The sequence below is a fragment of the Ixodes scapularis genome, unplaced genomic scaffold, assembly GCF_016920785.2.
Source record: "Ixodes scapularis isolate PalLabHiFi unplaced genomic scaffold, ASM1692078v2 PGA_scaffold12__126_contigs__length_90152505, whole genome shotgun sequence".
NCBI classification, from domain to species: domain Eukaryota; kingdom Metazoa; phylum Arthropoda; class Arachnida; order Ixodida; family Ixodidae; genus Ixodes; species Ixodes scapularis.
The window spans coordinates 75,490,549-75,504,264 of record NW_024609838.1 but is presented as its reverse complement, the minus strand read 5'-3'; the positions used below and the strand labels follow the sequence as shown (position 1 = coordinate 75,504,264).

At 46.4% G+C, this 13,716-nt stretch overlaps 1 protein-coding gene across 1 annotated transcript; it reads right to left on the bottom strand.

The window, feature by feature from the left end:
• Window positions 1-3,917: 3,917 nt before the first annotated feature.
• LOC115329067 (calcyphosin-like protein) lies at window positions 3,918-12,756 on the bottom strand. Its single transcript, XM_042289243.1, is given in 4 exon segments — window positions 3,918-4,007; window positions 4,009-4,147; window positions 4,706-4,908; window positions 12,227-12,756. Coding segments are annotated over 3 exon segments (378 nt in total). The 5' UTR covers window positions 4,855-4,908; window positions 12,227-12,756.
• Window positions 12,757-13,716: the final 960 nt, after the last annotated feature.

Genomic DNA, 13,716 nt, shown 5'->3' with positions numbered 1-13,716 from the left:
GTACAGCTTTTATATGCCATTTTGGCACCATCAAAAGTAATATCACCAACATTTACATCTTTAAAACATCAAAGAGTACAGCGCATTGACGCGGTTTAACGCCTTATCCAGATCGATTTGGAGCATGGCCACCTGGCTCCTGCCTCCACTACACACTTCTAGCACGCTGCGTGCGACATGGACGTTCGTCTTAAAGTTCTGCTTTGAATCCCACACGTTTGGTGGTTACCAATAAGCCTACAGGCTACACTTTAAAAGCGTCGCTCTAAAATTTTGCAAAAACTTTGTAATCCACATTACAGAGAGTGATGGGGCGTTAGCCCGGCCGTGACTTGGCGCAGTTTCACAACATCGTCACTCTTAGAAATAACCACAGTATACGTTCGCGTAAAGGACGGAGGCAATTCTTTTCGTTGATATGCTTTACAGAATACATTAAGCAACACGCTGGCGAGTACGTTCGTATACTTTTTAAAAAAGTCGGCGGATAGCCCATCGGCCCCCGGCATTTTCACCTCTGGGAGGTCGCCTATTGCCTTCACGATCAATTGCATGGTTCTTGGCTGAGAAAGACTTTTCGCCTCCTCTTCTGTTAACCGCGCCAGTGACTCGAGAAGCTCCCCACACGCTGGGACATTTCTTTCTTGATTTTTCAATTAAAATAGTTGCCTATAGTGTGCAACAAACGCCTGTTGTATGCTACTTGGGCTCGTGCTCGTAACGCCGTTGACATCTATTTCAGCAATTTATTTCTGAGGCGCGTATCGCTTTTCATCCGCTAAAGCCCGTTTCGCTGGCTGCTCGCCCACGAGGTACTTTTCTGCACGTGTTCGGACCACGGATCCGCGATAACGCTCTTGATGAAGCTGTTTTATGCCGTTCTTTCACGCTATCTATATCTGTCAAACACGTGCTGGGAGCTACACACTCCGCTCTTGAGAGCGCCTGCAAAAAATATGGTTGTGTGAATGTTTATAGAGACTATAACTTGATCTGCCTCAACGGGCGACAAGTCTTCCAGCTGTAGATGAGAAATTTTGCCAGTCAGTACAACTGCTAGCCTTTAACGTGTTCACGCAGTAGTGATACACGACCGCACGCCTGTGCGACCCTCATCCACATTGAAAAGGGCAGGGGTGGGGAGAGCGCCTGCAAGCCAGCGTTTTAAAATGCGTTCGGCACAACGCGCCTCGTAGGTCAAAACAGATGACCTCTCTATCGCAAGCATCTTAACTTCTTGCTTTACGATCTCTCACTTCTCGAAAATATCCCCTCCCGTACTTTCAGAATACGTTTTGAAAAGTTTGTTTATACCCGCAAGAAAGGACTCATCATCGAGAAGCTTGGTGTTAAGCGTTTACAGCTTCCACTTGAACCCTCGCCTGGGTCACTCTTTGGGATGGGCAGTTTCTTAGGAAGTATGGAGCTATCGTGTTCCCTCGGTATTGACAGTAGAGTGGACGCTATGCTTGTTTTAGGCCAATCGGGTCTCCGGGTAGGATCACGTGACTACAGTCTCCAAGCTAGAGATAAGGCAGAGCACGGCACCAGCCTGAAGGCCAAGGCCACGGATAGCATCCACTGCACTATTAACTTTGGGTCGAACTTTCAAGAGGATATAAGCGACAAATCCTTTCATTGTTGGGTTGCCCCTGAAGATAAGCCTTTGCGAGGGTGGCCCCTTTTGGCCTTGAAGGAGCTGCAATTTTCATACTCATTTCTTTTTCTTTCTCTCCCTAAGCTGAAAGCATAGAAGAAGGCGCGCAGTGGCCGGACCAATGAACCGAAGGCTTTTTTTATCCCTCGACTCCTCTGTCTGAGCGCGGATACGGCAGGAGCGTGATCACGTGGTAAAGATTTCACGGATGACGTAGTAGCTTTTTTTCGACCTCGGAATGTCTGCTTCCCGGCCTAGTTGCTTGTGTGCTGTGTTGCGACCAGCGGGGCTGCCGTAGATTTCGCCCGCGACAACGTATTCGAGTGTACCAAGATTTCCAGTGTTTGAAAAGTCCTACGCGTGTATCGGCAACAGGGGATATCTTCAAAAAAAGCCCAAGGAAGTTATGTGATGTGTTAAGTGTTCGGTTCGGCAAATTACTGCTTCGGCCACATCGTGTTGAATCTTCACGGACCCCTTTCTTTTTGTTTTTGTGTTTGTGTGGTTCTGCAGTGCCCGTGTCGACATATATATTGGATTACATATTTCAAGTCCGGTATTTTCATCGTAAGTGCACTGCAACCTACTCCTTTGCAACAACTGACCGTTCCGTTCCGGATTACCTCTAGAATTAGGCAGTGTCTATTTTCTAGCAGCGGGGAGAATAATTTCCCCGAAATTCTATCGGCAGTCGCCTGCCATTAGCTGTATACAATCATGTGACAACTGCAGGTGGAATACTGACTTTCTTATTCTCCTGGCGTTTTGTGAAAACACGTTTTTGTCGATGCACGTTTTGTAGACACGTTTCATCGACGCTAACGTTTCTCAAACGTCACTCGTTACGCAAAATGCACGCTGTAGGGACATTTTGTCGCGCGTGTGTCTATGAGGCGCGTGCTCACCGACCCAGCCGACCCGTTCGCGCCGCTTCGTGGCGACAGTCTGCGGCGGCTAATTGCAGAAAGTTTAGCCCACCTGTCCCCATACACTTCCACTTCGCGGATACATTCTGGGGCGGCTCATTACAAAAAAAAAAAAAAAAAAAAGAGAGAAGCTAAAATAGAAAAGCTAATCTGAGCTGTCGGTGAAAGGTCGTTCGATGAATTAAACGGCGACTGCCGGGGGATATTTGTGGAAATAATTCTACGGGCTGCTGGCAGAATGGACACTACCTAAGACTCACCCCCCGTTCTTGTTTGCTTAGTAATCTTTTCAGTTGTGTAAAAGCTTCTTTGTACGTCTTCAGATATCACGGATTGCTTGCAAGTTTGTACTTGTTTACGGAATAGGCTGTCTAATAAACTTCTATGAGATTTGATTTGAAAACAATACCGTGTGTCCGTTTACCTGCCTTTTTGCAATCACCGGAGCGCATACATTTTTTACTGTTTTCCTTGATGTCTTAAATAGGTTTATGAAGTTATGAAGCGGGTGCATAAAGTGGTGTAACCATGCACCTTTGAATCGGGTGCATCTGTGTTCTCTTCGAATTCAGCGAGTGTAGAAAGAGGTGTAACAGTGCACTATTGAACGGGGTGCTCCTGCGCTCCCTTTGAGAGCAGTAGGTGTAGAAAGGGGAGTAATGGTACACTATTGAGCGGGGAGCGTCTGTGTTCCCTTTGAGTGAAGCGGGTGTATGAAGAGGTGCAATGGTACACCATCGAATGGGGTGCATCTGTGTTCCCTTTGAGTGAAGCGGGTGTAGAAAGAGGTGTAGCCGTACACCATCAAATGGGGTGCACCTGTGTTCCTTCGAGTGAGATTTCTGTAGAAAAAGGTGTACATTGTGCACCACACCAACGGGTGTACACGTACTCCCATATTTGGGGTGCACTTGTATTCCCCCAAAGGGTGTAGTATATGTGACAAGCACTTACACCCCCTATGGGTGTACCCCATGACACCCTTTTTTTTTAGAGTGTACTTCCGCCGAGCGGCGCTGATTATAAGTTCAGAGTGACGTAGCGACATTCGGTTTATTCCTTTTAAAATAATATGTTGGTGTAATTTCGAGCAAAAGCTTGCTGTCCCTGTGGTGTGACCCGCACGTGGTTGATATTTAGACAATAAAATAGGCGCTAGATTTTTGTTGTAAAAGTTGTAAGTTTAGATAACGTAATTTTTTTATGTTCAAACAGGGCTTTTATTACTTTTAATTTTACCTCAAGAACATCCAAAGCCGGAAGGGAACAGACTTCGCGACTTGTTTAACATGGTCAACTTACTTGGAACACAAGACATACCACCGCGAACATAGTCAAATGATTCGGGACCATTGTTTTTCGGAAACGGTATTCGTTACCCTGATGGCGCGCATGAATTCGTCGAACTTGATGGTCCCCGAGCCGTTCAGCGTCGAAGCGGTCGAAGAGCTTGTCGTAGTCCTCTCCTTCCAGGAAGGGCGACATTCCAGAGTCGTCGAGGCCCTTGACGAACTCCTCGCGCGACAAGTCGCCGCTCCCGTTGTCGTCCATGCGCCGGAAGACCCTGAGCCGTTCAGAGCAAAGGCAGGAAACAAGAAAGCGTGGAAAATATTCGCATTTTACTCTCTTTGCTGCGTCGGTTGTCTATTACACTCTGTAAAAAGCCGCTTCACTTCGAAATTAACTCGTGTTCACTCTGACCTGTCATGACCTTTCAGGAAAAAAAGAGTCAACACTCTAAAAATGTCTACACCCTTTTGGGTGTGAAAAGGGCGCTACGACGACTAATCCATCGCTACACCCATGCAGCGCTGTTGCACCAAACGAACATTTTTCTTTTGTGGCATAGGCGGAAACCAAGCTGCTGCTAGATCACCCTCAATGTGCGACCAATGTGTGACATTGGTCACACAAAAACTGTCTGCAGACGTGAAACATGCACGTGCGGGTGCTACGCCTGGGACAAACCAAACAAAAGACACCAGTATGGGTGTAAACAAATTCTGAGTGTGAGGTTACTCCTTTTCCAGATTTAGGGAACTCCGTAAAACAAAGCGAGTCTAGGGGGTGCTGCAAAGGAGTAACTCTGGCCCCCCTTTTGTCGTCTCGCCGTGTCCCTCACCTGCCGAGGCCTAGGATGCCTGCGGAGCCCCGCTGCAGGCAGAGCAGCCTCAGCTTCTCCACGGGATCCTCGGTGGTGTGGAGCTGCCGACCCGCAGCCAGCTTCATCACGTTCTCGTTTCGGGTCTGCGCAGACACCGGCCGGTGCATCCTGGACGTCGACCAGAGGGCCCCGTGCGCTTCCGAGGTCGCTCGCTGAGGCTCCTGGCCATTGGACAGAGAGGGGGAGAGAAAGAGTACTGAGATTAAAACCTCACCATACACCTTTTTTTTTCCTTTTTATTTCAAATACTGCCAACCATTTCGGGTTATTGTAGGAGGGGGTACAATTAAATGCACAAAGATACGTACACAGACGTTATACATTTGATAATTATAAATGCACTGCTACTGAGAGTGACAATAGAGATGGAGCTAATCATCAGTAAACCAATCCATCAACCTTTCCAGCTTCAGAAGCATCTATCGAGCGAAAAAGACGTCGAAGACGCCGCCGCGACGGCATCAGGGACGACACCGTGACTGTGCTCAGGATTTCTCAACAATGGCATGCGCAGGTGCTGCTTGCGAGTTCGTGGTTTTCGTTAAACGTGCTTACTGAAAGTGTGTATGTGTCCGTAAGGTGTACCTGCTCGGTTTTAATAGCTGAACTACCGTATATCAGGAATTTACGCATCGGCATTGTAAGTGCATTGAAGGGATTTTTTTTTTTTTTTTTTTTTGTGATAAAGAACTCAGTTGTCCCTATTTGATGTGATCGCTTTCGTCTACAGCTGCTTGCGCCCGGGTTTGAACAAACGTTGGTTTTGATAGTCGTTTTGAGTTACCATATGTAAAACGAAATGCCTGAAATAAATTTCCAATAACGTTTTGAACTGCATTTTTGTCTATGGTTCACAGTCATTTGGGTGTCTAAAGGGTTGATGGGCTAAGGAGTTTGGGCTGAAGCGTTTGACGGGTTGAAGGGCTGTGGGGGCTGAAGGGTTTTTCTGTGGGGTATCACTGAAGGGTTTTTCTGAGGAAATTTTTCCGCGAAAATTAGTGGGGCAGTTTTTCCGCTAAATTTAGTGCGGAAATTTTTCCGCTAAGTTTAGTGGAGAAACTTTCCGCTAAATTTAGTGGGGAAATTTTCTGCTAAATTTAGCGGGGAATTGTTTTCGCTAAATTTAGTGGGGAAATTTTTGTCGGTAAATTTAGCGGGGAAATATTCCCGCTAAATTTAGGCGCCGTGTTACGTCACGAGGGTGACGTCACCCGTGACTTCACTCGTGACCCTCGTGAAGTCACGTCTGACGTCATTGAGAACGTCCCAAAATGCAACGCGCGGCTACGCCGACTGCGAAGCCGACGGCGACGCCGCTCAAGCCGGAAACGGGCGCCTAAGAGCTGCTCTCTAAAAAGGACACCCTCTTGGAGCCACCATTTTACTGGAAGCGTTGATCCGTACAACTAAAACAAAAACAAAAAAAAAGCGACACATCGCCGTGAGTTGAGGGGCTATTAAGTATTAACGTGAAACATTCTTTAGCTAGGTGTTCGACATTTCGTGAAGCCCACATAAAATCGTGGCCGCGAGGCTCGACACTTATTGGTTGACGGGTGGGAGAGGAGGAATGAGATGCTCGACGGTGATTGGTTAACGGGGAGGTCATGTGACCGGAGGGGTCGGCGAGGAGGAGTGAGGTAGGCGAAGAGGAGCACGAACGCCTGTGCGTACAAAGAAAAAGGAGCTTGAGAGTATGAAAGGCTCTGGAAGATCGCTATATTTATCAGCTCGATTAGCGGTAGTATCGCTTCATTCTAGGAACAACTATCAAGTGTACACTTGGTTCGCGTTAAACTACCTGATGAAGAGCGCCGGGAACGTAAGCGTCTGGCGTGTGAAAACTCAGAGTATATCGCTTAGCGTTTCTGTTGCTATACAACGCTTCGCGTATGCATGCAACAGAATTGCCTAGCAGTCTGCCATACATTTTCTTAGGATCTTCATTTATTTAAGCACAGCGCTCGAAACGGTGCTATATGCTCGGTGGCCGTTCTTTTTTGGAATATGCGACTCTCGGCTGACAAAACGCTCCTGTTGGGCAACTACTCTGATGTTTACTACCAACGTGACGTAGTACCTAGTTGATAGAAGCGTATTCGCGACTCCAGCGAACTACAGAGGACGCGCTGCTCAGGCAAAATGGCGGGCGAAAGGAGGTCGTTTTCGTCGTTCAGCACGCGGACCATCACAAATTCCTGCACTGCAGCGTAAAATCCGTGTTACATATGAAAGCAATGCAATTTTCCGACTGTTGAAACTATAGTCAGTGCGTAGGAATGACACGGTGGAATCATAAAAAAAAAAATTACTGCAAACAATTTCTGTTTCTATGCTGCCTACGAGAACCAAGCAGCGATAGCAGACGACAAAGTCGAAACTACCTTCTTTCCTGAGCTTCTGGGCACTGCCGCTAGGCGGCGTCGATTTGCTAGAGTCGCGAATAAAAGAAAAAGGGGGGGGGGGTTGGGGGGGGGGGGGGGGGCGCCACGACCGGAGTTTGCCTAGGGCGCTTGATGGTATTAAAGGAGACGTCCGGAAATCGCGCATGAAAATGAGATTTTGTGCCTTACCGAGGTTCATTTTGTGACGTCATTCACAGGCAGCGAAGTAAGCGTAAAAATCAAGCACTGCTGACTTCCGTGACGGTATACGGGCTTACCGTTTACGAAGAACATAGCAGATCGGACTGGAAGACAACATTTTCTTACCGCAAAATGCGCTTCATTCGAACGTCGCACTACCGTCTTTAAATTACTTTCAAACTCCGCGTGTATTAGATTAATGAAATGTGAACACTGTTTCGCGTTTTTTGTTCGTTTTCATTGGTAGCATTTCCTCATTTAGTAACGTTCATGTTGTCGCCTTCAATCAGCCGACCACATTCCAGCCCGGTAATTTTAGGCCCAAGTAACACGAAAACCATCCAAAAGGCGCACACGCACATACATTCACACAATGGTGTCGTGACTCTTTCACGCATGTGCTTCCATCCGTCAAGCCGTACGCACATTGAATGTTCCACAGGCGGAACGAAGACCGGCGAAAACGTGACACAATATGCTGATGGGCACACTGCGTGTCCCCAACCAAGCTTCCCGGCCATCATTAATTCAAGCGGACCACAATGCAGTAGCCTCTTTGGGGCTATAGAGGAGGACCTGCATTACCTCTCACCATCGATTTGGGCCCTCGATGCGTGAGTGCCACGATTGGAGAGAACGAAAGGCTATTGTCGAGGCGGACCGCGTCGGACGCCACCGAATTATACCAGCCAATCCGGCGCTGAGGGCGTGTCACGTGATCCTCCGGTCGGAAGCAGGGACACTCCGTGCACTGGTATACGATCTCGGCGCTGAATTGACTGGGATGGCTCGGATAGCGCCCGCCGCAGTCAGTTAAACGAGGATATAGGAGAGTGGCAATTAGCCGGTGACTCGACGTAACGACGTCGCGTCCACGCACTCGTTGCTTCGTATAAAGGAGATGTTTACGATGTGGAACGGTCCTCTAAATTCATCAAGTGGACAGGCCAAGCGCGTAACGTTGCTGACGTAGCGAGCGTCGAAATCTATCGAATGTCTTATTGACTATCTCAGAGAATTATTGTATATCATCTATACATCGAAGTTTCCCCCGTTTCTACCATGCATGTAAACTACGTCAAATAAAGAAGCGTAAGTCCGCATCAACAGTATGAAGTCTTTGTTGTACAGGGCAAGTTCTGGCGTTCCTCAGGGATCTCTTTTAGGGCCTGTTCTGTATATAATTTTCGTAAATGCCGTCTCATGTTATTTTAAATTCCTCATGCTGCACAAGGGGTGGAGGGGGGGGGGGGGGGGGGACCATTCCGGGTGCAGCTCTCAGGGGGGTGTCGCGGCGGGCCACGGGAGCGAGGGGGGGGGGGGGGGGGGGGGGTCGCGGAGGGCTACCACCCCGGGTGCCACTGACCCTATTGATGCCACTGCCCTGCCAACGACCTTCTTTTGGACCCGTCTAAAACCAAGATCATGACACTCTCTCAAGGATCGCATAATACCTCTTTTGTTTATAATATTATTAATATTCATGGGGTTTACTTTGTCTCGAGTGGGTGTAATAAAAGATCTTAGTCTATTTTTTTTTTTTTTTTTTTAGCTTGCGTTTTCCCGTTCAGTAGGTAATCTGGTTAACTCGTCATTGCTTTGGGAGTTGCCTCTCGCTTATCAGGGAGTTCAAAAACCCGACTGCTTTTATCATGTTTTACAGTCCGTTATCCAGGCCGCACTCTCTAAAACTCACTCCTTGGAATTCGAACGTGTGCAAAGAAAGCTTGCTTCTGTCTTTAAACATCGCTGCCTCGGGGAAGACTGTTTAGATGAGGCTGCGTTAGAACGTGTTGGTCTGTTAGCCTGACCGGCGTCGGGAGAACGCGGATTTCTTTATATATTTTTTTTTAAACGTTAATTGGCCTGATCAATTCTCCGAGCCTGTTATCTGAACTGCACTTTTCGAGTTCCATGTGTGCCTTCTCGGTTTCAATCATCCTTGTATTGTTTTCGGAACTTTTGGCGCGGTTAACTCAATCGTGAGAATGACTGCGCGTATTTCAACCACTACTCTGACAAACGTATATTTCCCACACACGCTACAGGACGTTTGTTTTTTCTATTAAATACTTGCCCGTGCATGTTGAGCATTGAACGGCTCTGGTATGTCTGAATTTCATCAACTTCAAACGTGCATTTTGATGGGGCCTCGGTTTGTCCTACTGTCCTGTGCTCCTTGTCGGCTGTTACTGCCTCCTTTTTTTTTTTTTTTTTTTATTTTACTTTTTACACAAATGGTGCCTAGCAGTGGCGTAGCCAGGATTTTTTTTTCGGGGGGGAAGGGGGGGGGGGGGGGGGGGGTGTTGAGGCGGCTGAGGTGTCCATGACTTGGGGTGCGAAGAAGGGGAGAGGGGGTGGATTTCGGGGAAGCTGAGGCCTCATAAGCACCCCCCCCCCCCCCCCCCCCCCGGGCTGCGTTCTTATTATGCTTTAAAATTAGTCTCATTTTGCTTTATTCTCATAGAACATATAATGTCTCAATGTCTGAACGATGTACAGTGTCAAGTGCATTACCTTTCTATATATTTTTTTTGTTTTTATGTATATTTGTTTACTAAGACCAATACCTCAGGGTTGTTCCTAAGCATTGTATGATAAAGGCTGATTATTATTATTATCATCATTATTGTTGTTGTTGTGTGTGTTGTGCATCTTTGTGAATGACGCTGCTAAAGTGGTTTTGGATTCTTCAGTTTTAGAGAGAGAAGTAGGCGTTTATTAAAACAGTGATGTCATCCAGCGCCTTGTGCTGGTTTGCTACACTGTGTAATGAACGGAGAAACAAAGAAACAAATAGAAAGGAGTAGATCTTCAGTTTTACAATATGCAGATGATAATGGGGACATTTATCATACCGTTACCGTGTTCCGCGTGCCGCACTACCGGAGCCTTTGAAGCCCGCGGTCACGGTATCCGCCGGGCGAGAAAGGTATATATATATATACGATTGCAAGCATGGCGACTGGCCACCTCCATGTCTCCGCCCTTGCGGGCAAACCATGTTCCCGCGCTCGCGGCACGTGCTTGCGCGCATGGGGCTCCAGTCGAGGCTCCCCGCTTGCAATCGTCTCCAGATACACGCTATAAAAATGTTTGATGAGCAAGAAATGATGACACCGAACTCTTGACACCTACCGCCATCTATGAGCGACGACGGCAAACCACGTATCTGGTTGCCGCCGTCGCTCATAGATGGCGGCAGCCTTTCCACTCAGGCTTGCCGATTTACGGCCGGCCATTACTTTGCATTCTTCAGCTCCGCTGGTCTTCCTTTTCCCCAAAGTGGGAAGGCTGAAAGTTTTTAAACATTATATGGAGGGCAGATAGATATGACGTCGTCTATGCCACTATGCAAAGAAATAGTCGCTGAAGAACTCCGTCCGCGTGTTGTTTCAATTGAATTTAACGTTTAACGTTTCATTTTGGGCTTAAGGCCCGTTCACACTCTTGCGACTGCTTGCGACCTCTTAAACCTAAATTCCTTAAAACTTCTTAAACCAGAGAACACACTGGCGCCATCTATTGGGAAGCAGTGTAAACTCGGCGGTCCGGCATATTTTTTTTTATTTCTCGCGCAATATCCTTTCTTTTTTGGCTCGAAAACCTTTTGTCAATGTTATAAACGAGCCTTTCTATGGGTATTACGCACATTTGACCTCGGAAATCCCGCAAAACCTTCGCTTTTGTGAAATGCAGTTCTAGGGTCACCGCATAGATGGCGCCACAATGTCAGTGTGTTCCCTCATTCCAGAAACATTTAAGAAGTTGTAAGAGATCTCGTCTCTCTCAGTCGTACTCGGTCGCAAGAGTGTGAACGGGCCTTTACGCTTCCTTTGATTCAGTTCAGTTCCACAGCGACTGGAGGGTATGGAGCGAGTATTCCAGCTAATGGTAGCGGCGGCAAAGGCGTGCCACGAGGAGCTTTGTTCTATATAACGCACGCTGTCGATCGCAAAAAACGTCCGGTCATTTATGCATATGCTTCTTGAATCCAGCCCACGCGAGCGTTGTAGTGATCCGGTATTGATTTTGAGCGACGACCGACTTTCCCCACCGTACACAAATCGAGCGTCTGCGATCGACATTTATTGCGCATGCGCCAGTGCCCCACTATCCAAACTAACGTCGATGACAGGTTGGCAACGGATCGCAAACACCATTTTCTTATTTTGTCATATAAGAATTTAGGGTTACACGGGGAACTGCATGGATTGTGTAAAAGCCTAATGTCGTGTATTATAAGGGTCGGTAGTTATACGACAATTTTTCACACTGAAGCTAGCGTTCTGACCTGCAGGATATTTTGTTTTGTTTCTCAATCTTTTCGAAGAAATAAAAGCAACGGTCAATCTTAAATACGTATCTGCAGCGAGAGTGTCATTGCATTCCTTTACATTAAACATATTTTCGTCCCTACATTTAGTTCTCTTCGAATCTAGTAGCTGGGATTGTGCGCAAAACAAGGGCATAGTTGAACGAGCTGATGCTTGCATATGCCACAACTGCACATGTTCAACCGTTTGCAAACGTATGCTTGAGCCATTGATGTTTTCAGCCTATCCCGTTGCATCAGGGCTAAACCGATACGCACTTATGTTACCGTTTAGGCAACTTTCGTGTTATTTTATCACAAGTCATAAAAGATGCACGTTATCACTTACCGGTCTAGTTGTCGCTCAATCGTTCAATGGTAACTCAGTTTTTTGTATATATAACTTAAGTTCGTTACATCAATTGGAAATATTTCATAATAAAATAATTAAATAATTTAATTCAAGCTTTTCAGCTTAAGGGGCAAGCCGGTTCCACGCAGTTTCCCACCGACACATCTGGGCTATGCATTGATAACGCAAATCGTTCTCAAAATTTACAGATATTTCTGGAAACTTACCTTTAAAAACTGAAGTCGACTTTCTCACCAAACTCGAGCCAACTTGCTATGTCCTGATCCGTTTCTGCTGTCGCACCGATGTTTGTCGTCTGCTCGACCGATTGTGAACGACCCGTCTGGCAGACGACGGCGGTTCAGTGTAGCCACCCACAACAAAATGGCTGCTCCCGTGCCGTCAATCAGTCCCCGGAATTCTAACGGTCCGCTGCAGCCTTTATGACAAGTTGCGGGACATATCGCAATTCCCATGTATGCGAAAGGCTAAACTTGGTTCCGAAACTCTGCATCTTGCCTGTTTTGGGTTTGCTGCACTCTGCGGTCGATAGGACCTCTTTTCTTTTCTTTTATATATACGTTGGGGTACGGCCGGCGGTTACTATGGGATACTGGTCGTAAACACGACTTGCGGACGAAGCCTTTCAAAGAAATCTGTCGTGTCGTAATTATCGTTTAATACGTCCCACGCGCATGCAAAGCGTTTTTCGTCTGCTTCCGCTAGGCCTTCGATGGGTGGAGGCCAAGTGTTTGCTTCTGGGTCATTCTGGTGAATGTAAGGGCGTTCCCGTTTTTCTTATTTATTCTGGTCCGAAAGATGATTGGACAACCTGCCTTTCTGAGGCGGGCGACATATTTCAATCGATTTGGAAAGGTTGAAAAAATAACAATTATTTAAACCTAAAAAAAAAGTTAAATAGGCAGGTGATAGTGACGTGGCACTGATTAATTATCAGGAGAAGCAGCATCGATTTTAAGCTTACTTATAATAATTTTATAAATATTTGTTAAACATGCTCGGGAGGCGCATGATTTTTGACGTGAGAAGGAATGCGCGGATGATAGCGAAACCGAAACCGGACGCGATCATATTATTTTTCTACGATATTTTTGTTGCCTAAGTTTTGTATATCTGTAAAGTTGTGAACTACGGGCTTGACCCTTTTATATTTATCAACTTTTTTTATTTTAAAATGAACAGCTGAAGCTTTTTAAGAGTGGTTTTGAAGCGAGGTAATTATTTTATTTCTAGCTTGAGTCGCTTCTTTACACTATATAAGCTAGCTCTCCTACTTGTTAGCGAGTTCGTGATTTAAACATTCGTTGTTTTCTTATTATCTGAGCGAAATTTGAAGCTAAATAGATATTCCATTCGCAGTCAGGAGCAATAAACTCTAAGAACAACGGAGACCATTTTCGTCCCCTTATTCGCTGACTTGACCAAACATGGCGGCGCCGTTAATTTAACTAAGGGCGGCGTTGGGTCGACCCGGTCGACGCAACGCTAAACGTTGCGTCGACCCAAAACGTCATATCCGGTTTTTTACAACGCATGGGTCGCAAAGCTTTTACATGCTATATTGCTAATAAACTATTTTAATGTCAATATGTTATTAACTCATTACAAACCCATTAGTTTTTCAACAAAACGATATTGTTACTCTGATGTCATATCCGGCTTTAGATTAATTTAAAATACAAATGGGTCGCTTGTG